Source organism: Equus przewalskii, chromosome 10 (assembly GCF_037783145.1).
Source record: "Equus przewalskii isolate Varuska chromosome 10, EquPr2, whole genome shotgun sequence".
In the NCBI taxonomy this organism is placed as follows: Eukaryota; Metazoa; Chordata; class Mammalia; order Perissodactyla; family Equidae; genus Equus; species Equus przewalskii.
The window spans coordinates 16,105,364-16,128,226 of NC_091840.1; the positions used below are offsets into that span (position 1 = coordinate 16,105,364).

At 36.7% G+C, this 22,863-nt stretch overlaps 1 protein-coding gene across 16 annotated transcripts in view; it reads right to left on the bottom strand.

Annotated features, from left to right (window-relative positions):
* Nucleotides 1-22,863, bottom strand: part of TANC2 (tetratricopeptide repeat, ankyrin repeat and coiled-coil containing 2) — a 386,637-nt gene that overhangs the window by 225,914 nt on the left and 137,860 nt on the right. For 10 of the 16 annotated variants that reach the window (XM_070561684.1, XM_070561681.1, XM_070561680.1 and 7 more), the window contains one exon: nt 739-921. In XM_070561684.1, coding sequence (XP_070417785.1) covers nt 739-921 — 183 coding nt within the window. The remainder of the gene's footprint in view (nt 1-738; nt 922-22,863) is intronic. The other 6 variants (XM_070561691.1, XM_070561690.1, XM_070561688.1 and 3 more) reach the window with 1 other exon arrangement.

Below are 22,863 nucleotides of genomic sequence, written 5' to 3' on the forward strand. Positions count from 1 at the left end.
GGAGAAAAATATCTAAATCAGCTTTTAAAAATAGATATGAGGGGCTGGCCTGGTGGCATAGTGGTTAAGTTTGCACGCTCTGCTTTGGCAGCCTGAGGTTTGTGGATTCAGATCCCAGGCATGGACCTACATACTGCTCATCAAGTCATGCTGTGGTGACATCCCACATACAAAATAGAGGTAGACTGGCACAGATGTTAGCTCAGGGACAATGTTCCTCAAGCAAAAAGAGGAAGATTGGCAACAGAATTTAGCTCAGGGCCAATCTTCCTCACCAAAAATAACAATGATAATAATAATAATAATAATAAATAGATATGAAATATGCGAATCAGGATTTCAAACAAAAATATGACTGATGTGCCTTTGCTGAACTATGAAGCTCTTATTATCCTAAAATTACAATATCTCCATCTGTTAATCTGACATGGACAAGCTGATAAATGAAATCAGAACAACAGTGTATTCTGGCAAAACTATAAATTTCCTGAAAGCCTAGAAAAACATGTCCCCAACAGATGGATCATTTAGAAAATAAATACATCAATCTGTCAAACCGAGTACTATCCTAATTCCCCAAATTAAAATCAGTAGAAGCTCCACTTTCTAAGAGTCTGTGACATTAGGAAAGCCAAAAAGGAAAAACCTAAAGATGCACATAAACATATCTGATATGACCTAAAGTGTCATACTGTTAGGTTTCCTGTTAAACATACTAAATTTAGGTAAAGTCCTTACCAGTTAACTTCTTCACAGGTTGGAGCCGAACACTGATAGACTGATGTGTGAGTAAGGGGGAGGATGGAAGAGAGCGAGACATGCCCTCCATAATCCGAATGTGCTGCATACCTTCACTCACTGGAAGTGGTGGGACGGCGTAGTCTGGCTCAAAAGCACAGTCGCTTTCTGTGGAGATGCCACCTGTTAGAAGAAGAAGACAGAACAAAAAAGAGGGTAAGAAAAGATTCTTTCTTCTCTATTAAAATTTACCTTTTAGGATGATTCAGAATAGCATATAGTGATATTGGTTTTCACTGTGAAAAGTCAAATGAGGTATTTTCCACACATATATTCATTTCTATACTTACTGAGTACTTAACTCCAGGTCTAGCCCTAGAAAATCTGAAATGGGTAAAGAGGGTTCCTCCTTGTAAGGGGCTCACTATCTCATGAATGATGCAGTCATATTAAAAAAAATAATTATAGTACAATGCAGTAAGTGTTACAGTTAGAACAACGGTCTGCAACTTTTTTTCCCCTGATAAAACAAACATGAAAGAAGATATTCACCTGCTTGACAATCCAGTATGTGCAATTGCTAGTAGGATCTTGTAACTCTATTTCTTACCTGCCTTCTCCAAGAAAGTACGTGAAAATACAAGTGAGCAAGACTGACATTATATAGTGATCTTTGAATCTGTACTAACATTTTAAAAAGAGTAAATTATATGCTGTTTGCTTCCACTTATATACTGTTGACTTCTACTTCTGGTAATGGCAGATTACACACTTCAGACCAACGTTTCCCTAAAACAAATTAGAATTATATATATCTTTAAAATCTTCCTGAAGGCACTGGAGAGTTAATAGCATGATGAAGAATTGTAAGGAAAAGACTGAAGCCTGGCATTTGGGGCTACTTTTTACTTAGTGGCATCTGAGAGATTAAAGAGCTACTGACAGTTAACAGAGCTGGGAAGACAAATACTGGAATGCTGGGAGAAGCAAGTTGTGAAGGGGGAGCTGGTAAAACTACAACACTTTTGTTTGGAAGCACAAAGGGCTACACTCTAGCAGTAAATATGAAGCGAAACTAGACTGGCCTTTACAGGACTGAAGCTCAGTTCCAAAAGTCTACCACAAAATTTAATTAATTAATTGGATTGCTAGTGCCTGCCAAAAACAAACATAAATCTTCTCTGAGGAAGACAACATCATCACAGGTCTCAAATTATTTCCACAATTTTTGATACACAATATCTTGTCTTTAACAATAACAAAGAGATAAGATAACCTAAAAAAAGTAAATCAGAAAGATCAGGCAGAAGAAATAGTTTCACAGGGGATACAGATTATGGAATATTGAGGCACAGAATTTAAGTAGCTTGCTTAACATTAAAAGAGTAAAATACTTAGGAATAAATTTAACCAAAGAGGTAAAAGATCTATACACTGAACACTATAAGACACTGATGAAAGAAATTACAGACAACACAAATAAATGCAAAGATATCCCATACTTAGGGACTGAAAGAATTAATATTGTCAAAATGTCCATACTAACCAAAGCGATGCGCAGACTCAACAGAAATCCCTACCAAAATTCCAATGGTAGTTTTCACAGAAATAGAAAAACAATCCTAGAATTTGTGTGGAACCACAAAAGACCCTGAATACCTAAAGTAATGAAGTAACCTTGAGCAAGAAGAACAAAGCTGGAGGCATCACACTTCCAGATTTCAAGTTATATTACAAAGCTATAGAAATGAAAACAATTTGGTACAAGTATAAAAAGTAGACACATAGACCAATGGAAGAGAATAGAGAGCCTAGAAATAAAGCCACACATATCTGGCCAACTTATCTTCAACAAGGACACCAAGAATACACAATGAGAAAAGGATAGTTGCTTCAACAAACAGTGATGGGAAAACTGATAGCCATATGTAAAAAAAATGGAATTGGGTCCTTATCTTATATCATATATAAAAATCAACTGAAAATGGCTTAAAGACTTAAACATAAGATCTGAAACCATAAAACTCCTAGAAGAAAACATAGGGGAAAAGCTGCTTGAAATTGGTCTTGGTGATGCTGTTTTGGATTTGACATCAAAACCACAAGCAAAAAAAGCAAAAATAAATGAGAGTACATCAAACTAAAAAGTTTCTGCACAGCAAAGGAAGTCATCAACAAAATGAAAACGCAACTACGGAATGGGAGAAAATATCTGCAGACTATTTGTTAGATAAGAGGTCAAAATCCAAAATATATAAAGACACATACTCAATAGCAAAACAAACAAAAACAACCTAATTAAAAAATGAGTGAAGGACCTGAACAAACATTTTTCCAAAGAAGACATACAAATGGCCAAAAGGTACGTGAAAAGATGTTCAACATCACCAATCATTAGGGAAATGCAAATCAAAACCACAATGAGATATCATGTCACACCTATTTAAGACAGCTATTATCAAAAAGTCAAAAGATAACAAGTGTTGGCAATGATGTGGAGAAAAGGAAACCTTTGTACATTGTTGATGTGAATGTAAATTGGTACAGCCATTATGGAAAACAGTATGGTGCTTCTTCAAAAAGTTAAAATTAGAACTACCATATGATCCAGCAATCCTAACTCTAAGTACGTAACAAAAGGAAATAAAATTACTATCTCAAATGTTCATTGCAACACTATTCACAGTAGCCAAGATATGGAAACAACATCAGTGTCTGCCAACAGATGGATAAAGAAAATGTGATTTTATACAGACACACACACATACACACACACAGGAATGTTATTCAGCCTTAACAAAGAAGGAAATCTTGCTACTTGCAACAACATGGATGAGCCTGAAGGACATTATGCTAAGTGAAATAGGCCAGACACAGAAAGACAAATACTACATAATCTCACTTCTTTGTGGAATCTAAAAAGTAAGGTTGAACTCATAGTAACAGAGGAGAATAGTGGTTTCCAGGGGTTGGAGACTGGAGATGGGGGAAAAAGGGAGATGTTGGTCAAAGGGAACAAACTTTCAGTTATTAGATGAACAAGCTCTAGGGACCTAATGTACAGCATTGTGACTACAGCTAATAATAATATATTGTATACTTGAAATCTGCTAAGAGAGTAGATCTCAAGTGTTCTCACTTTAAAAAAAAAGGGAACTGTGTGAAGCGATGGCTCTCTTAATTAGGTTGATTGTGGAAATCATTTCACAATGTATACATTTATCAAAACATCATATTGTATACCTTAAATAAATACAATTTGTATTTGTCAATCATCTCTCAATAAAGCTGGGGAAGAGCCAGAAATTAAAAAAAACAAGCACATAATCCTACATGAAGTGATGATAATGTGGTCTGAACTGAGAAGTAAGATTAAATCAAGCATCTCACTTAAGGTTTCCAATGGTCTTACAGTTGTAATTTCACCATATGTAATTCTAATTCATTTGCTGTAGTATGTCATGTATTACAATTTAACCAGTCTCTTGTTAATGGCCACTTATGCAGTTCTTTCTGTAGCATTTCTGTAGATCCTAGATATAGAATCACTGGGTCAAAAGTGCTGAGAGTTTCTATTGAGAAATACTGACCAAATGCTGTATTAAAAGCCTGTGTCATGTTGTATGCAAAAAAAAAGAAAAAAGAAGCAGCATGCTTAATACTTGAAGAAAATAAAAGTTTAGAATTTCAGCAATGAATTAAAATTACGAAAATAAAAGCTCAAGAGATGGATTGAAAAATAGATTAGACACAGATGAAGAGAGAATTAGTAAACTGGAAGCTAAAACATTTTATCAAGAGTGAAAAGACAACCCTGAGAATGGGAGAAAATATTTGCAAATCATGTATCTGATAAGAGTCTAGAATCCAGAATATATAAAAAGCTCCTACAACTCAACAATAAAAAGACAAACAACAGAATTTAAAATAGGCAAAGGCCTGAATAGACACTTCTCCAAAGAAGATATACAAATGGACAATAAGCACACGAAAAGATATTCCATATCATCAGTCATTACAAAAATGCAAGTCAAAGCTAAAATGAGATACTACTTCATACCCAGTAGGATGGCTATTAAAACAAAACAAAACAAAAAATGGACAACAAAAAAGTGTTGGTGAGGATGTGAAGAATTATTCATAACAGCCAAAAGTGGGAAGAATTCAAATGCCATTAACTGGTGAAGGGATAAACAAAATGTAATATATCTATACAATGGAATATTATTTAGTAATAAAAAGAATGAAGGCCTGATTCTTGCTAAAATATTGGTAGACTTTGAAAACATTATGCTACATAAAGAAGCCAGACACAAAAGGCCACATGTTGTAAGAAAGATTCCATTGTTCAGAACAGGCAAATCCAGAGAGAAAATAGAATAGTGGCTTCCAGAGACTACCAACCAGGAGGGAGGAATGGGGAATGATTGCTTAACAGGTACAGGGTTTCCTTTTGGGGTGATGGATCAGTGATTGTTGCACAACACTGTAAATGTACTAAAAGCCACTGAATTGTATACCTTAAAATGGTTAACATGGTGAATTTTACCTCAACAAAAAAATTTATGTAGAAATTTACCATCTACTCACATATTTCATAAAACCAGAAGCCTAGTAGTCATTAATTTCTTCCTGACACACCCCTTTACAACAAATGCATTAGCAGTTTTGCAAATTCAACCTAAAATAGATTACAAATCTGCCATGTTCTCTCCATTTCTCCTACCACTGCTAAGGTCCAGATCACAATGATCTTTCCCTCAAACTTCTGTTGGTAGAAATCTAGGATTTATTCCTTCTCCTGGGATTTTAGAAATTTTACCAGGATACATCTTAACTTTTTTCTTCTCACTAGTCTCTGTATCCTTTCTTTCACTTTGTTGACTAATTCTTCTCTTCCAATTGTTCTTTTATCACTCTCTGGGACTACTATCAGAAGGATATTGTATCTCTTAGACCTATTTTTCAAGTCTCCTTCTCTCATAGATTTCTAATTTTTGGGCTTTCATGAATAGACTTGAGACTTATTAACATGGAATTATAGTATTTTACAGGCTTATAAACAGAGAGCCATGCCATTAGTGTAATTCCCTAACTGAAGAATCCTTTTATTGAGAACAATCAGCATTAGATTTTTTTAAAGAAACGTATCTAGAAGAATGCATTTGATTTAGTGAAGCACCTCTTTTCACTTGAAATGTTCCAGTGTTAAAACTTAGCAGATAATTTTAGAATCTAATAATACTCCTTAAGGAGTAATACTGCAATTAGTCCAGTCTGGATGTCCTAGTTTACTTTTCTGCTTAAAAAATATTTTCCTCCATCTTCCCTGTCCCATAAATTGTGCTTGAACTCATTGTAGCTATAGAGAAAAAAACTAAAAAAATATGTTTCATGTAAAGAAAAGTACTGGTAGGCATTCACAGAATTTAACTGTATTAGTTAGTTTTTCTTGGGTAACTAGCAACCACAAAATCTCAGTAGTCTATGACAACATTTTCTTTTATGCTCAGGAGTCTGCAGATTGACTGTGGGTCAGCTGATCTAGGTTGGGCTATTGGGCTCAGAACCACTCTAACGTGTCTTTGATATTGGACCCAGTCACTGGAAGGGCACTGAATATGTGGGGCACGCTCTTCTCATGGTAGATCACAGGGGTGCAAGAGGCCAAGTCAAATCAGAGGAGCATATTTAAGACCACTATTCACTAAAGTTCCACTTGGCCCACTTCAGTGGGAACTACTGAAAAGATACACAGCAAAAGGAGTGGATGTAAAATATTGTAACAGGAAGGAAGTGAAAAATTGGGAATCCAATTTACTAAGCATGTAAGACAATATTTACAAATATTCCAAATTACTCAATCTTCCTTTTGTACCTTCTTTCCCTCCTACCGCTTTTCCTGCTTTGATCAACCAAAGCAAAGTTACTGAAATAATGTGATGGAGATACAGCAGAATAAAATAAACTGCTAATCTGACAGAAAAAAATCAGTTATGCTGGAAACCTGCTAATGAGACATTCAAAAACTGAACTAAGAAAGCACAGAGATATCAAGCATATGGACAGTAAATAAATGTTAGAAGTAATTATGATTCAATAAAAATTTCAGTCATCACTAAATCTTATATTTAATACAAATGATTACTAGATATAAAAGTTCAAGTTAATAAAGAAATTTCCTAGCTTAAGGCAATATCTATTCTAGAGAACCGTCTTCTCAATTTTTAAGTTACATAAGCTAAAAACCTGGAGCTGATCCAGTGGCATAATAGTTAAGTGTGCACTCCACTTTGGCAGCTCAGGATTTGTGGGTTTGGATCCCGGGTGCAGACCTACACACCGCTCATCAAGCCATGCTGTGGCGGCGTCCCATATATAACATAGAGGAAGATGGGCACAGGTGTTAGCTCAGTGACAATCTTCCTCAAGCAAAAAGAGGAGGATTGGCAACAGATGTTAACTCAGGGCCAATTTTCCTCACCAAAACAAAAATGAAAACAAAAAAACCTCCAGCATGATAATTCATTGACCTGTACACATAATTTGTGACTATTTCATTTTACATGTTATTAAAAGTTTATTTCTAAAAAGTACACAGAAAAACAAAACATAACATGGTGATAAACTAGCCCCTAAAGTCAAAGTGCTTTTACATATTTCAGAAACAAAGAGGTTTTGTCTAAATTATTCCAAACATTCTTTTAATGCAAGGCTTATATCATTCTGTGACTCTGTAATATTCTCACGACAAGTCCATACATTAGGCAGAAAACAGGTCAAGATAAGTGTAATAACTAGTGCAAGATCATGTAGTCAGACAGCATGATTGTCTATGTAGAAAATCATAAGGAATCTACAAAAAAAGCTGCTAGAAAAAATGAGTTAGGCAAACCAAAGGTTACAGAGTCAACATGCAAGAATCAAATGTCCTTCTATATACCAGCAATGAACACCTGGAAAATAAAAAATTTAAAAAACAGTCACATTAAAATAGCACCACTAAAAACATTAAATAAATAGGAATAAATCTAATAAAATATGTACAATAGCACAATATTTGTATGCTGAAAACTACAAAACACTGATGAAAGAAATCAAAGGCCTAAATGGAGAGAGATACTATGTTTGTGGATCTGAAGATTCCCTATCATTATGATGTCAATTCTCAAAGTGATCTATGAGTTTAAACCAATTCTAATGAAAATCCAGCAGCTAGTTTTTTCGTAGAAATCAACCAGCTGATTGTAAACTCTATATGTAAAAACAAAGGAACTAGGATAGACTAAATAATTTTGAACAAGGAAAAACAAAGTTTGGAGTGCCACAGTACCTAATTTCAAGACTAAATGTAAAGTTACAGTAATCCAGTGAGTATGTGGTATTTGCAAAAGAATGGACACAAAATCAATGGAACAGACTACAAGAGTTCAAAAAAAGACCCCAACAAATATAGTCAACTAAGGTACAAGGGCAATTCAAAATTGAAAGGTTAATCTTTTTCAAAAAACATATCTGAAACAATTGGACATCCATATGCAAAAATATAAACTTTGACCTATTAAAATCAAATTGAAATGGATCATACACCTTAAGGTAAAACTAAAACTAAAAAACTTCTAGAAGAAAATGTAGAAGAAAATCTGTGTGACCTCGTGTCAGGAAAGGTTTTTTACAATGAGCCCAAAACAGATAAACCACATAAGAAAAACTGATAATTTGGAAGTCATAAAAAAGAAAAATTTCTACTCTTTAAAAGATACTGTTAAAAAATGAAAAATCGGTACTGATTGAGAGAATATATTTGCAAAACATATCTGATAAACAATTGGTTTTAGAATATAAGAACTCTTTAAACTCAACAACAAAAAATTACCCCAATTTTAAAAATAGGCAAAAGATCTGAACAGACACATTCACCAACTGAGAAATATGGAAATCAGATAAGCACATGAAAAGATGTTCAACATCATTAATCATTAGGGAAATGCAAATTAGGAGATGTTACTACAAACTGAGTGAAATGTCTAAAATTAAAAAACCAAGTGCTGAGAAGATTGAAGTAGAACTCTTACATATTGTTGGTAAGAATACAAAATGGTATACAACTTTGGGATACTGTTTGGCAGTTTAAATATAAACTTACCATATGACCCAGAAATTCAATACCCAGACATTTACCCAAAGGAAACGAAGACACACGTCCCCACCGCCAACACAGTCAAATAGCAGACATTCATAATCTCTAAAAACTGGAAACTACCCAAATGTGAATCAACTGGTGAATGGATAAACAAATTGTGGGATATACATACAATGGAATATTATTCAGCAATAAAACAGAATAAACTACGGATATATGTAAGAAAAAAATGCGAAAGATGGATGAATCTCAAAAGCATTACGGCACAAGAAGCCAGAGTGAAAAGGCTACATACTGTATGGTTTCACGTAAAGAATATTCTGAAAAATACAGAACAGAAAACAGTAAATTAGAACAGAAAACAGATCAGTACTTGCCAAAGATTAGGGACGAGAGAGAAAGAATGACTACAAAAGGGCATGATGTAACTTTATATGATGATGGAAGTAAGCATACCTGATTTTAGTGGTAATCACATGACCATATGTGTTTGTAAAACTTCATAGAACTATATACTTAAGAGTGGCAGGTTTTACTGTATATAAATTAAACTTCAATAAACCTGGGTTTTTAAAAAACCCTACAGTTCTTTGTGACAATATTTTAACTGTACTCTTATGATTTGCAAACTTTTCTGATTGCGTGTTTTATTTCGATGAAAGTCTACTTTCAAAAAATACACAGAAGGGGCTGGCCCCGTGGCCGAGTGGTTAAGTTCACACGCTCTGCTGCAGGCGGCCCAGTGTTTCGTTGGTTCGGATCCTGGGCGCGGACACGGCACTGCTCATCAAACCACGCTGAGGCAGCGTCCCACATGCCACAACTAGAACGACCCGCAACGAAGAATATACAACTATGTACTGCGGGGCTTTGGGGAGAAAAAGGAAAAAAATAAAATCTTTAAAAAAAAAAATACACAGAAAAAAATAATAGCACAGGTGATAAAGTGGCCCCTAAAACAAATGTAGGGCACGTCAAACATAATACACGTAATAACAATGCATAATTTGTCAAAGGGTTTTCATACTTTTTTTCTTCTTCTCTCCAAAGCCCCCCAGTACATAGTTGTATATTCTAGTTGCAGATTCTTCTAGTTCCGCTATGTGGGATGCAGCCTCAGCATTGCTTGATGAGCGGTGCTAGTTCCGCACCCAGGATCCGAACCAGCAAAACACTGACCCACCGAAGCAGAGTACAAGAACTTAACCACTTGGCCATGGGGCCAGCCCCTCATACTTCTGAAACAGAGGGATTTGGCCTGAATTATTCCCAATGTCCTTTCAAGGCAAGGTTTATACCACTGAGTCTGCAATATTCTCACAAGTTCATGTATTAATCAAAAATGAGATGAGAAAGTTTAATAACTAATACAGGATCACATAGTCAATTAGCAGCAGAAGACAGTTAGAACCCCAAATCCTTACCATAGTCTATGAGTCCCTACACAATCTGGCCCAGCCTAATTAATTCTCTAACCTCATCACACCTCTGAACTTGTCTGACTTCATCATTTCCCACTTTCCCCCTCAATTCACAAACTTCAGTCATACTGGCCTTTCAGTTCTTTCATCTGGGCAAATTTGTTCTCAACTTATGGACTTTGCCTCTGTTTTCTGCCTAAAACACTTAGTCCCAGTATCTCTGCAAAGCTGGCTCTCCTTTGTCTTTAAAAGGTCCTAGCTCAAATGCCACCTCCTCAGAAAGGCCTATCAGGACTAATCTCAAGTTACCATCTACTCTTTTCCCCACCTCTTATTCGCTATTACATAACCTTATTTTATTTTCTTGATAGTATTTATCATGACCTGAAGTTACCTGGTTTTTTTATTTATCTCACTCCTCTAGAATAAAAGCATCATAACAGTAGGGATTTTCTCTGCCTTGTTTATTGTTCATGCCCCTCGGCCTGATTAAGACCTGGGAAGATTTGGTAGCCTCTGGGGGGACAGGGGTGGCACAGTTGACTAGGCCTCCAGTGTTCTGTGGGAGCCTAACTTTGGCCCTTCCATCTGACTGGGATGCTCTGCCCTAGGGTTTCCTGCTGGTGTTTTCTTCTCACAATCCCAGTCTCAGCACAGAAAGAACATCTTTCCTTACAGAGGCTTTAATACATTGGGTAGAATCTCCAGACACAGTTGAAGAAAAGTAGTGACAGCGGGCATCAGGGAGGGAAAACGTTCAGCTTTTCACTATACTCTACGCATGAATGAGATGCAAAAACAAGGGAACCTTAGTGAGATAAATTCTATGAATGTAATCCGTTTGGAAAAGGCTTCAGAAGGAGCGCTAATCTTATTACACAGGAGAGGAATCATAGAGGAGAGACAAATCATGAATGCAAGGATTCTAGGAAAGTCTTCAGTAACCATTATTCCCTTCAGAGATGGGAGAATGCAAAACGAAGAGAAACGCTTCAAATAATTTCAGAGTAGGAGAGTATTTGGTCTATAGTCACCCCCAAAATATACATGAGATCGCAGAGAGGAAACAAACTTTATTAATGTAATCAGTGTGGAAAATTCTTTAGAAATATCTCTAGTCTTGTGGTACGCAATAGCAAATACACTGGGCAGAAATTCTATGAACAAAAAGACGTCAGGAAAGCCTTCAGCAGGATAACTCATTTTACTTCTTACCAAAGCATCCACACTGGGGAAAAACTCTACAAATGCAATGACTGAGAAAAAGCCTTCACTAGGAACATTTAGCTCACAACGCCTATATGAATACACACAGGGGAGAAACACTGTGACTATAATGAATTCATAAAAGTCTTCAACTGGAACTTTAACCTTACTGAACACATATGAGTACATCCTGAGAAAAAAGTCTATGAATGCAATGACTGTGGGCAAGTTTTCGGAAGTCACTCATCCCATGGGAAAAATGTAAGCACATACACAGAAGAGAAACCTTCTATGTGTAATGAATTTGGGAAAGGTTTCAATGATCCCTGTTGTCTTCACAGACATATGAGAATTCATACTAGAGAGAAACTCTATGAATATATACCACGTGGGAAAGACTTCAGGCCAAAATATTCCCTTGTTCTATGTAAGAGAATTAATACAAAGAAACAAATCATATAAGTGTTTTACAAATATCAGTAAGGATATATATTTGAAAAACAGGATTAGGTTCCAGTTTCAGGAAAGATGAAATAAGCATACTCCACTTTGACTCTCCCCTTGAATGCAACTATGAACCCTTGAAAGGATGCACAGAGCTCACCTCCAGTTTCCTAATAGGGAAGGAAAAAAATAAAAGAAAACTGAGAAGCACTGGTGAAGTTCACAGCCCAGGGGCACAGACTTACCAAAAGTCTGAGATCTAATCATAGGACTATAGAAAGCTTCACTTCCCCAACACCTTATCATTACTCACCATAGTTCATTTTACCCAGTACATCATGTCCACCTTTCAGCAGAAACTTACAAAGCACACTAAAAGGCAAAAAACATTTTGAAGAGACAGAACATGCATCAGAACCAGACCCAGATATGGCAGGGAGGTTGGACTTATCAGACTGAATTTAAAAAATGAAATATCTAGGTATAATTCTAACAAAATATGTACAAGATCTATATGAGGAAAACTACAAAACTCTGATTAAAGAAATCAAAGATCTTTCACAAAAAGGATCAATATTGTCAAAATGTCAGTTCTTCCCAAATTGATCTACTAAATCCAATGCAATCTCAATCAAATCCCAGGAAGTTATTTTGTTGATATTGACCAACTGATTCTGAAGTTTATATGGAGAAGCAAAAGACCCAGAATAGCCAATTCAATATTTAAAATGGAAGAACAAAGATGGAGGACTGACACTATGGAACTTCAAGACTTACTATAAAGCTACAGTAATCAAGGCAGTGTGATACTAGTGAAAGAATAAGACAAGTAGATCAATGGAACAGAAGAGAAAGCCCAGAAACAGATCCACATAAATACAGTCAACTGATCTTTTGACAAAGAGCAAAGGCAATACATTGGAGAGAAGATAGTCTTTTCAACAAATGTGCTGGGACAACTACACATCCACATTCAAAAAAATAAATCTAGACACACCATATACTCTTCACAAAAAAATAACTCAACATGGATCATACACCCAAATGTAATATGCAAAACTATAAAACTCCTAGAAGATAATCTAGATGACCTTGGGTGTGACAATGACTTTTTTTTTAATATGAAGCTTATTTATTTATTTATTTTTTGGTGAGGAAGATTTGCCCTGAGCTAACATCTGTTGTCAATCTTCTCTTTTTTTTTCCTCCCTAAAGCCCCAATACCTAGTTGTATATCCTAGTTGTAAGTCTCTCTAGTTCTTCTATGTGGGATGCTGCCACAGCACGGCCTGAAGAGCAGTGTGTAGGTCCAGGCCCAGAATCCGAACTGGCAAACCCTGGACCGCCAAAGCAGAGCCTGTGAACTTAACCACTCGGCCATGGGGCCAGCCTCTGACAGTGACTTTTTACATACAACCCAAAGGCATCATCCATGAAAGAAAGAATAAAAGCTAGACTTGATTAAAGTTTAAAGCTTCTGCTCTGTGAAAGATGCTGTCAAGAGAATGAGAAGACAAGCCTCAGACTGAGAGAAAACATATGCAAAAGACACATCTGAGAAAGGGCTGTTATACAAAATACACAAACTCAGTAACAAGAAAATGAAAAACATGATTAAAACATAGGCAAAACAAGTGTTAGAGAGGATGTGGAGTAGAGGGAACCCTTGTACACTGGTGAGATTGTAAATTGGTGCAGCAACTATGCAGCTAAATTTACAGCAGCCAAGAAATGGAAACAACCTAAGTGTCTATTGATGGATGAATGGATAAAGAAGATGTGGGGTATGTGTGTATATGTATACACACACACATATATACACACATATACATATATATACATACACACAATGGAATACTACTCAGCCATAAAAAGAATGAAATCTTGCCACTTGCAACAACATGAATGGATCCTGATGGTATTATGCTAAGTGAAATAAGTCAGAAGGAAAAAGACAAATACTGTATGATTTCAATCACGTGGAATCTTTAAAAAAAAAACCAACAAGACAAAAATAAACTCATAGATACAGAGAACAGATAAGTGATTATCAGAGAGGAAGGGTGTTGGAAGGTAGGTGAAAGGAGTAGAGGTGATCAACTGTAGTGCAAGGGATGGCAAGGAGACTTCTGCGGGTGATCACTTTGTAGTGTATAAAGAAGTCGAATTATAATGTTGTACATCTGAAACTTATATAATAATTTTGAAAATGGGCAAAAGATCTGGACACCTCACTAAAGAATATATACAGATGGCAAAAAAGCATATGAAAAGATGTTCACATCGTATGTCCTTAGAGATTTGCAAATTAAAGCAACAAGGAGATACCACTACACACCTATTAGAATGGCCAAAATCCGAAACACTGACAAGCAAATGCTGGCAAGGATATGGAGCAACAGGAATTCTCATTCACTGCTGGTGAGAATGCAAACTGATACAACCACTTTGGAAGACAGTGGCAGTTTCTTACAAAACTAAACATACTCTTACCTTACAGTTCAGTAATCATGCTCCTTGACACTTATCCAAGATACTTATATCCACACAAAAACCTGCATGTGGATGTTTATAGTAATTTTATTCAAAATTGTCTAAACTTGAAAGCAACCAAGATTCCCTTTAGTAGGTGAATCAATAAACTGGTACATCTAGACAATGGAATATTATTCAGCACTAAAAAGAAATGAGCTATCAAGCCATAGAAGACATGGAGGAAACTTAAATGCATATTACTTAGTGAAAGAAGCCAGCTGATTCCAACTGTATGATATTCTGGAAAAGGCAAAACTACAGAAACAGTAAAAAGATCAGTGCTTTCCAGGGATTGGGGAGAGGGAGAGAAGAACAGTCAGAGTATAGGGGATTTTTAGGGCAGTGAAACTATTCATTATGATGCCATAATGATGGATACATGTCATTACACATTTGTCAAACCCCATAAAAGGTACAATACCAAAAGTGAACCCTAATATAAACTATGGACTTTGGGTGATAATGACGTGTCAATATAGGTTCATCCACTGTAACAAATGTACCACTCTGGTGTGAGATGTTAATAAGTAGGGGAGGCTGTGGGTGTATGGGTGCAAGAGGTATATAAGAACTCTTGATACTTTCCACTTAATTTTGCTGTGAACCCAAAACTACTCTAAAATGTAAAATCTATTTTTAAAAACTTTAACTATAAAACACAAGAAACAAACCAGAAAAGAATGCCTAGAGTAGCTATCTGAGGACTCTGAAGATAAACAGTAGCAGGCAGATTGGGAGAGGAGCACAGAATGTGAAGCTCCACTGAAGTGGTGGTGAGTTTACCATGTTTTTTCCTCAGGTATCACCTGGCCTGGACTCAAAGGCAGCCCAAAACTGAGAAGCGTACACTGAGCAAGAAAAGGCTCCAAGAAAATTCCTCCCTTTCTGGTGGGGAGCAGGAAAGGGTGCCCTTATTGGTCTGAGAGATGAGGAGAAATCCCTCTTTTTTCCCTTCTCTTCTATCCCAGTCTCCAGGCAATTCTATGGCAATAGCAGCAAAGAGCTGGTAGTAGCGACTGGGGTGACACCTAAACTCCGGGAGAAGGGAACCCTTTTCTCTGACCCCAGGAATTGTGACCCAAGAGTGTAAGGCAAATCCTCATTGCTTTTTTTCTTTCTGTCCTCTTATCACCTGATCTGGATACAGACACAGCTGCAGTAATTGAACAGCAAACAGGAAAATCAGAGTGCTTGTTTTTTAGCTAGAGTACTGGGAAAGGGGGGCCTGAGGAGCTGGAACGTGTTGGTGAAACTGGGCTGAGGCAAGTTACCAAGAAAACAATCCCATCAAGTTGTGTATGAACTTCTGGGCTCACCTCTGAGCTCTGCATACATGGATCTAACCCTAAACAGCATACCATACGCTTTGAGAACAGTGCAACAAGATATACCACCCCTCTGGGCCCAGAACGGTCACTGGGTCACATACATGGGACTGATCTAAATAGTACTGCAAATGCTTAGAAAACTGAACTGACATTGGAACTGCAGCCCCCAGAAAGCAAGTAGGAATTTGTGTCCTGAATATAATCAGGTCGACTGGTCACTGACACAAACAAATCAACATTTTCCTTAGGATTTAAATAAAACCCAAGGTCTCACATCATAATATTCCAAAAGTCCAAGATATAATGCGAAACTATATGGCATATGAAGAAACAGGAAAATCTCAACATGAGAAGGAAAAGTCAATAAACTGATGTCATTCCTGAGATTACACAGATGTTAGAATTAAAAATCAAAGACCTTAAAGCAACTATTACAACAACGCTTCAATAAGGCAAACATTTTTGAAATGAACAGAAAGATGGAAAGTCTCAAAATCTGCTGTGTATTTTACATATACAACACATCCCTTTGGACTAGCCACATTTTAAGTACTCAACAGCCATAAGTGGTCACTGTACTGCACAGTGAAGTTCTAGCCCTATATCCAGAATCAAGTTCAATCAGTCTTTAGAGTATATGGTAAAAAGAGTGATCCAATCACTAAACACTGGAAAGATCCAACAGTGATAACTCTTACCACATCCTTATTCAACTCGTCTACATGGGCTCTGCAGAAGACAGACCAATCTTGGAGAATGACAGTGAATTTTTGTAATTTATTCAGGTTGTGACTCCCACTGCTGCTACTGTTTTAAATGTGGTTTTGCTGCTAAAGCAAATTAACATATCTCTGGCACCTGGTTTACAGCTATTGACCTGAGAATGAGATCATCATAAGCACTACACATTGAGCTGTCAGGGTCAGCTGTACATTTTCACTGTCCTATCTCCTATTAATTCTCCTGCTCTAGGTAATAATCTAATCCACAGGGACCTTAACCACCTTTCCATTCCATAGGGCACCATGCTGCTCTACTACACTGATAATTTCATGCTGATTAGACTTGGTGAACAGGAAACAGCAACTGATCTAGATACTGTGGTAAAACACAAGTATGCCAGAGGGTGGGAAATAAATCCCACAAATACTCAGAGATCTTCCACACTGGTGAAATTTCTGTGAGCCCCATGGTCTTAAGCAATTCAAGATATCCCTTCCAACGTGAATAAGTTGCTGCGCCTACTCTCACTTGCTACTGAGAAAGAAGTACAATGCCTAGTAGACCTTCTTGGATTTTTGATGAAACTCATACTTGACTTAGGTACGCTACCATGAACAATTTACCAACATTGCTGGAAGCGAGAGAGGCCCAGAAGAGGAAAAAGCTCTGCAACAAACATGGGCTGCTGTGAAAGCTGCTTTGCCCCTTGGGGTATATAAGCCACCAAGATCCAATGTTGCCTGAAGTATCCATGGCAGTTGGGATCTTGTATGGTGATTACTACAGAACTTCAGATGCATCTCAAAGGTAGACCTCCAGTATTTTGTAAAAAGCTATGCCATCCTGTGCAAATAACTATTATCCTTTTTTGAAAAACAGCTTTTGGCTTACCACAGGGCCTTAGAATGAATGCCTGACCATGGGCTACCATGTGACCTGAGCAGTACACCATGAATTAAGTATTGTTGAACCAACAAAGCAATATGCTTGGGTGTGTATTGAAACACTTAATTATCTACAGGAAAGGGTACACATGAGATCAGGTTTGAGCACGTCCTGAAGGCATAAATAATTTGCATGAGCAAGTGGCCCAGGTGCCCACACTTCCTGCTACTGCTATATTGCTTCTTTTCTCTTAATCTGGATATATTTGATCCCATGGAGAATTCTCTACGACCTTTCACTGAGGGGAATAAAAAAATCAGGCTTGTTTACTGATAGCTCTGCGTGATAACATGCGGGTGACAAGAATACTACAGCCTCACTCTTGGGTAGTCCTGAAGGACAGTGGTGAAGAGAAACCATTCCAGTGGCAGAAATCTGAACAGAGTACTTAGTTGTTCATTTTGCCTGGAAAGAGAGATGACAGAGTACTATTCTATGCTAACTCATGGACAGTGTTGAATGGTATGACTGGATATTCAGGGATTTGGAAAGAATGCTTAGAAAACTGGTGACAAGGAAATCTGGGGATGAGGTAGAATGATAGACCTCTTTGAAAGGGCACAGGGTATGAAGCAATTTATGTCCCCTGCGAATGCTTACCAAAGAGCAAACTGTGCAGAGACGCTACTTAGTAACCTAGTTGATAAGATGACCTGTTTGGGGGACTCAACCAGTCTCTTTATCCAGCCACTCTATCCTGGCTCAAGGGCTCATTAACAAAGAGGCCATGGTGGCAGGGATGAAATTTATATACGGGCTTGGCAATATGGACTTCCACTCACCAAGGCCAATCTGACTATAGCCACAGCTGAGTGTCCAACCTGCCAACAGACCATGCATGCACTGGGGAAGAGGTGGGTGGATGCCCCCAACCTACTGTACCACTCATAGGATGGTCAGCCAGTTAGTTATCTCTCTATTCATCCCTAGCCTCTGGTGATTTCCCTTTCCTTCTTAAAAATCAACTATGAATTTAAAATATATATTGTTTATCGCGTAAAGGTTTTCAGGTTGTCTTACTCTGCCCCCTTGTGGGAACCAGCTCTTCAACCTCCCACTAGGAATAAAACTTACTAAATCCAATCTGCTCCTCAAATGAAACAAAACAAAACGGAAAATGTATTTATTTGGTAATGACTTTACCCCAGGCTTTACTAATAGATTCCTTCCTCATCCTTTGTTATCCAACTGTTTACGACCCTTCATTAAAATTTATAAAGTTTTTCAAAGAGGTTACCTCTTGCCAGAAAAATTCAAATAAGAATATCTTAAATCAAAATCTTTATAAATGTCCAACATACCTTTTCCTACATTTTTTGTTGCCATGCTTTTATTCCTTTTCTTTCATAAATATAGATAAGCAAACAGTGGCTTCTACAAGTCTTCTAGTGTTAACTAGGTAAATCATCCTAATGCTAAGCAGGAAAGTTAATATTAACATAAATAATATTAATAATTAAGTATAATAAAATATTAATAAATTAATATATTATTCATTAATAATAAGTTAAATATTAAGAAATTAGAATTTAAGTAGGTTTCGGGAGGGATGGCCATGCTTTAATGTTACCTGGGGGAGAAGAGAACTAAAACTGCATTTTACTTTTAAAAATCTTCAAACTAATACACACACACATAGATAAATATACATCCTTGCATATGCCAGTATGAGCTCAGGGAAAAACATGCAAGGACACAGACTGAATGTAGTTAATATTGGTTACTTTAGGGGAGTGGAAGAGGAAGAAGCCCTAACACATCCTTTTTAAATGTCTACATTGTTTGGTAAAAAACAATTTTTTTAATTAATAAAATTATTATAACTCACATTAAAAAATACAAAGTATGACTAAAATATATAAATTACATTCTGACACATCCGTAGTACCTCAAGAAAATTAGAAATTGTTGGCTGGAGGGCCAATTTCAAGTTAAATTTTATGGAAAAAGTATTACACAAAGAATAATCAATAAGAAGTTAAATCTCAGAAGAAATATAGGACTAGAAACAGATAATTCAGAGGGATTTATCATTTAAGGTCAGATCTTTTCTTCCAAGTCTTATCCAACGTCCGACAAACAAATGTGTATTTTAAACAACAGAATGGAAACGTTCTAAACACATACTACCAACAATACTGATTTGAAACTTTTGCTGTAGATAAGTATAAAGCCTGAAGCATTTTCCTATTGAAAATAATACCTACTTCACAGCATTATTCTGAGAATTAAACGAGGATTATATGAAAGCACCTAGCCCAGGGCCTAACACATATGTACTATTAAATGTTAAGTTTATTTTCTTTATTCCTAAAGCTATTCCTAAAGCAATTTATGTTGAAAGCTAAATGATTTTATCAGAATGATAAACTATTAAAACAACAAAATAATCCTGTTCATTAGTGATGTCATTATACCATATATATTCTTACACTGAGATAAAGAAATGATACACTGAATACTGAAATAATTTTCCTTATCATTCTATATAATAAAACACTATTGATTTAATAAACAAATCATTGTAACTTACCACACTGAAGAATACATTGTGTATGTTTCAAGAGCATAAATATCTCATTTCTACTAAATATTTTGCAAGGAAAGAAAAAGAATCAGAAGATAGCATATTTGACAATGTAGTACACTACTAGTGACACACCAGCATGTACTAATCAAATAAAACTGGCTAGAAATAACAGGAATCATGGAAAGCTAAACACTCTACACTATACAAGTTTCCCAGTCTTCCAGCATAAGCTGGTCATGGACATTGACAAATAAAAATGGCAAGCAATAGGATATATTAGAGAATATGAGGAAGTCATTTGGTATAAAGCTAATTCGGCCTGACCTTGTCTTTCCAAAAGGGTCTGACCAAGGCTGTTGAGCACGCATTGTATATCTGCTTTAGATTTTCCCTACGGCAAGAACAAAGGCCCTTGAGGTAAAGATGCAACTTCCCTGCCCCTCCAACGCCTTAAGGCGTCTCCTTAAGGATTAAGCATCTTTCCTTAGGCTAGAAACTGATTCCTGCACTCACCTGTGACCACCCAGCTCGAGACAATAGACTTGCCTCCTGCTACACCCACCAAGATAGCAGACCCACTACCTGCTGTGTCCATCAAGTGCTGTGCTGACAGGGCAATCTTGTGACTACTGTGGGAGGGACATTTCAATCATATGCGAAACACCCTGTTTGGAGGTATATAACCACTCTGTGCACCCCACTTCTTCGGTGCCCTTTCTTCCTTTGGGAAGAAAGGCCCCAGGCCATGGTCCTCAGATTTCAGCTCAGAATAAACTCCCCCAAATTTTCATTTACAGATCGGTTATGGATTATTTTCGTCGACAACATTATTATATCAATATACACCTTGTATATCAGAGCCTAATATCTGCATAGTGTTATCTTTGCAAAAGTGAATAAAAATTGGGGTTCAACCATATCATATTGGCTCATGAACTTAATTAATATCTAGAACCAAATAAGTTCAGTTTATGTATAGACGACCTGTAATGAAAAACCATTTAATGCAGAAAATGGAGGTAGTACAACAAAAAACAATTCTGATTAAGTAGCCCGTGATTCCTGAAATACAGAACCAGAATTCCTAGAATTGATAAGCTTCCTCCATCAATTTGATGGCCTAAAAGCAAGACATTGGCACTGTGCTAGATGCAAAAGTCCTACCATTAATGAACTCCTACCTCACCAGGAAAAATAGAGATCCAACAAACAGATAAGACCAAATATAGTAAATAATATAATCCAATTATATACCATATGCTATATTAGAAAACAGAAGTAACCTTAGAAGGTCATACTGGGGTTAAATTGGCACAATCAGTTTTATAGTCATATTTCAAAAGCCTCGTTTTACAAATCAGATACTCTGACAAACTACCTACATTCAACAAATTTCTCATGCTGCTTTATTTTTTCAGTTAGGTAAGTAATAGAAGTGACTAACAGAGCAACATGTGGCCTGGGCACATCCACATACTTTCCCAAAGACACTAACTGCTAGATATTTGTTCATTCTTTCATTCAACAAATACTGACAAATTTCTATATGCAAGTGTTCTAAGGGCTAGAGTGGTGAACAAGACAAAGTCTCTGCTCAAATTAAACCTATTTTCTAGTAGTTGAGACAATAAACAAGTAAATTAAAAAATGATTAATTTTAGGTAATGATAAGTACCTTGAAGGTTAGGGCTGGGTGTTTAGGTAGGATGATTAGAGAAGGCCTCTTTGACATAAGCAGAAATCTAATAGCCCTTTAGTCAAGAAAGAGCAAGAGTACCAGCCTTGCAAAGAAAACACTCATAACATGTTTAAGAAAAATAGCCAGCACAGAAGGAACAATGTACATAATGGAGGGAGTGGCAGGACACAGAATTAGAGAAGTAGGAAAAGGGAAACACAGGCAGGGTCATGTGGGGAATGATAGGGACTATGGAGTTTATTCTGAGTGTGATAAGAAGCCATTGAAGAACCTTTTCAAGTTTGGGGAAATACATGATTTGTTTTAATAAGAGGACTTAGCTATCAAATGGACAATCGACTATATGTCAGCAAAAATGGAAATAATGTTAGGACACTATTACAGTAGTAAAGGAAAGAAATGATGGTAATTCAGACTAAAATGGCAACAATACAGGTGGTGTGGAAATGATAGAAAATGTATTTTAAAGAAAACAAATTATTAAACAAAACAAAAAGCCAATAATGGAGGAGAAATGTTAAGAAATCCAAGGAAGACAGAAACTAGATACAATTGGATTGAGGAAATTATTACCCACAGCATGTGTAGGAGGATAAGTGAAAAATGAGAGCATTGTCAGGTCTGCTTTAAGAACAGAAGCAAGAGATGCAAGGAGCACAAAGTGCCCAGGGCAGCAATCTGAGTGAGTATGGTGGGATCTGAGTCACTGCAAATAGTCAGGCCATCTCTCATCTCCTACATGTGATAAGCAAAAGACTTCAGAGGTCTCTGCCCCTAAACTGGAACAGTGAGTGTGGGTATGCCTGAGGAGACACAGGAGAGAGCCCTCATGCCCAAGGGATAAGACACTTCACCAGACACCTTACCTTACATGTCTGCTAGTATCGCTGGAGAAGAGATATTAAATAGAAACCATATCCACAATCAGGCAGGGCAGATTATCAGGCATTATGCACCTATATAAGCTTATTAGTTATTTAAAGTTAGTGTTTGTTCTGAATAGCCTGGCATCTGCTCTGGTTGGTTGATACTTATGGCATACTAATTATTAAATATTTTGAATATCATCCCTCCAGACAGGCAAGCACAAAACTTAACAAAATGGAAGGGCTCTGGTTCCGGGTTAAGTTGGAGTAACTACACTCTACCTT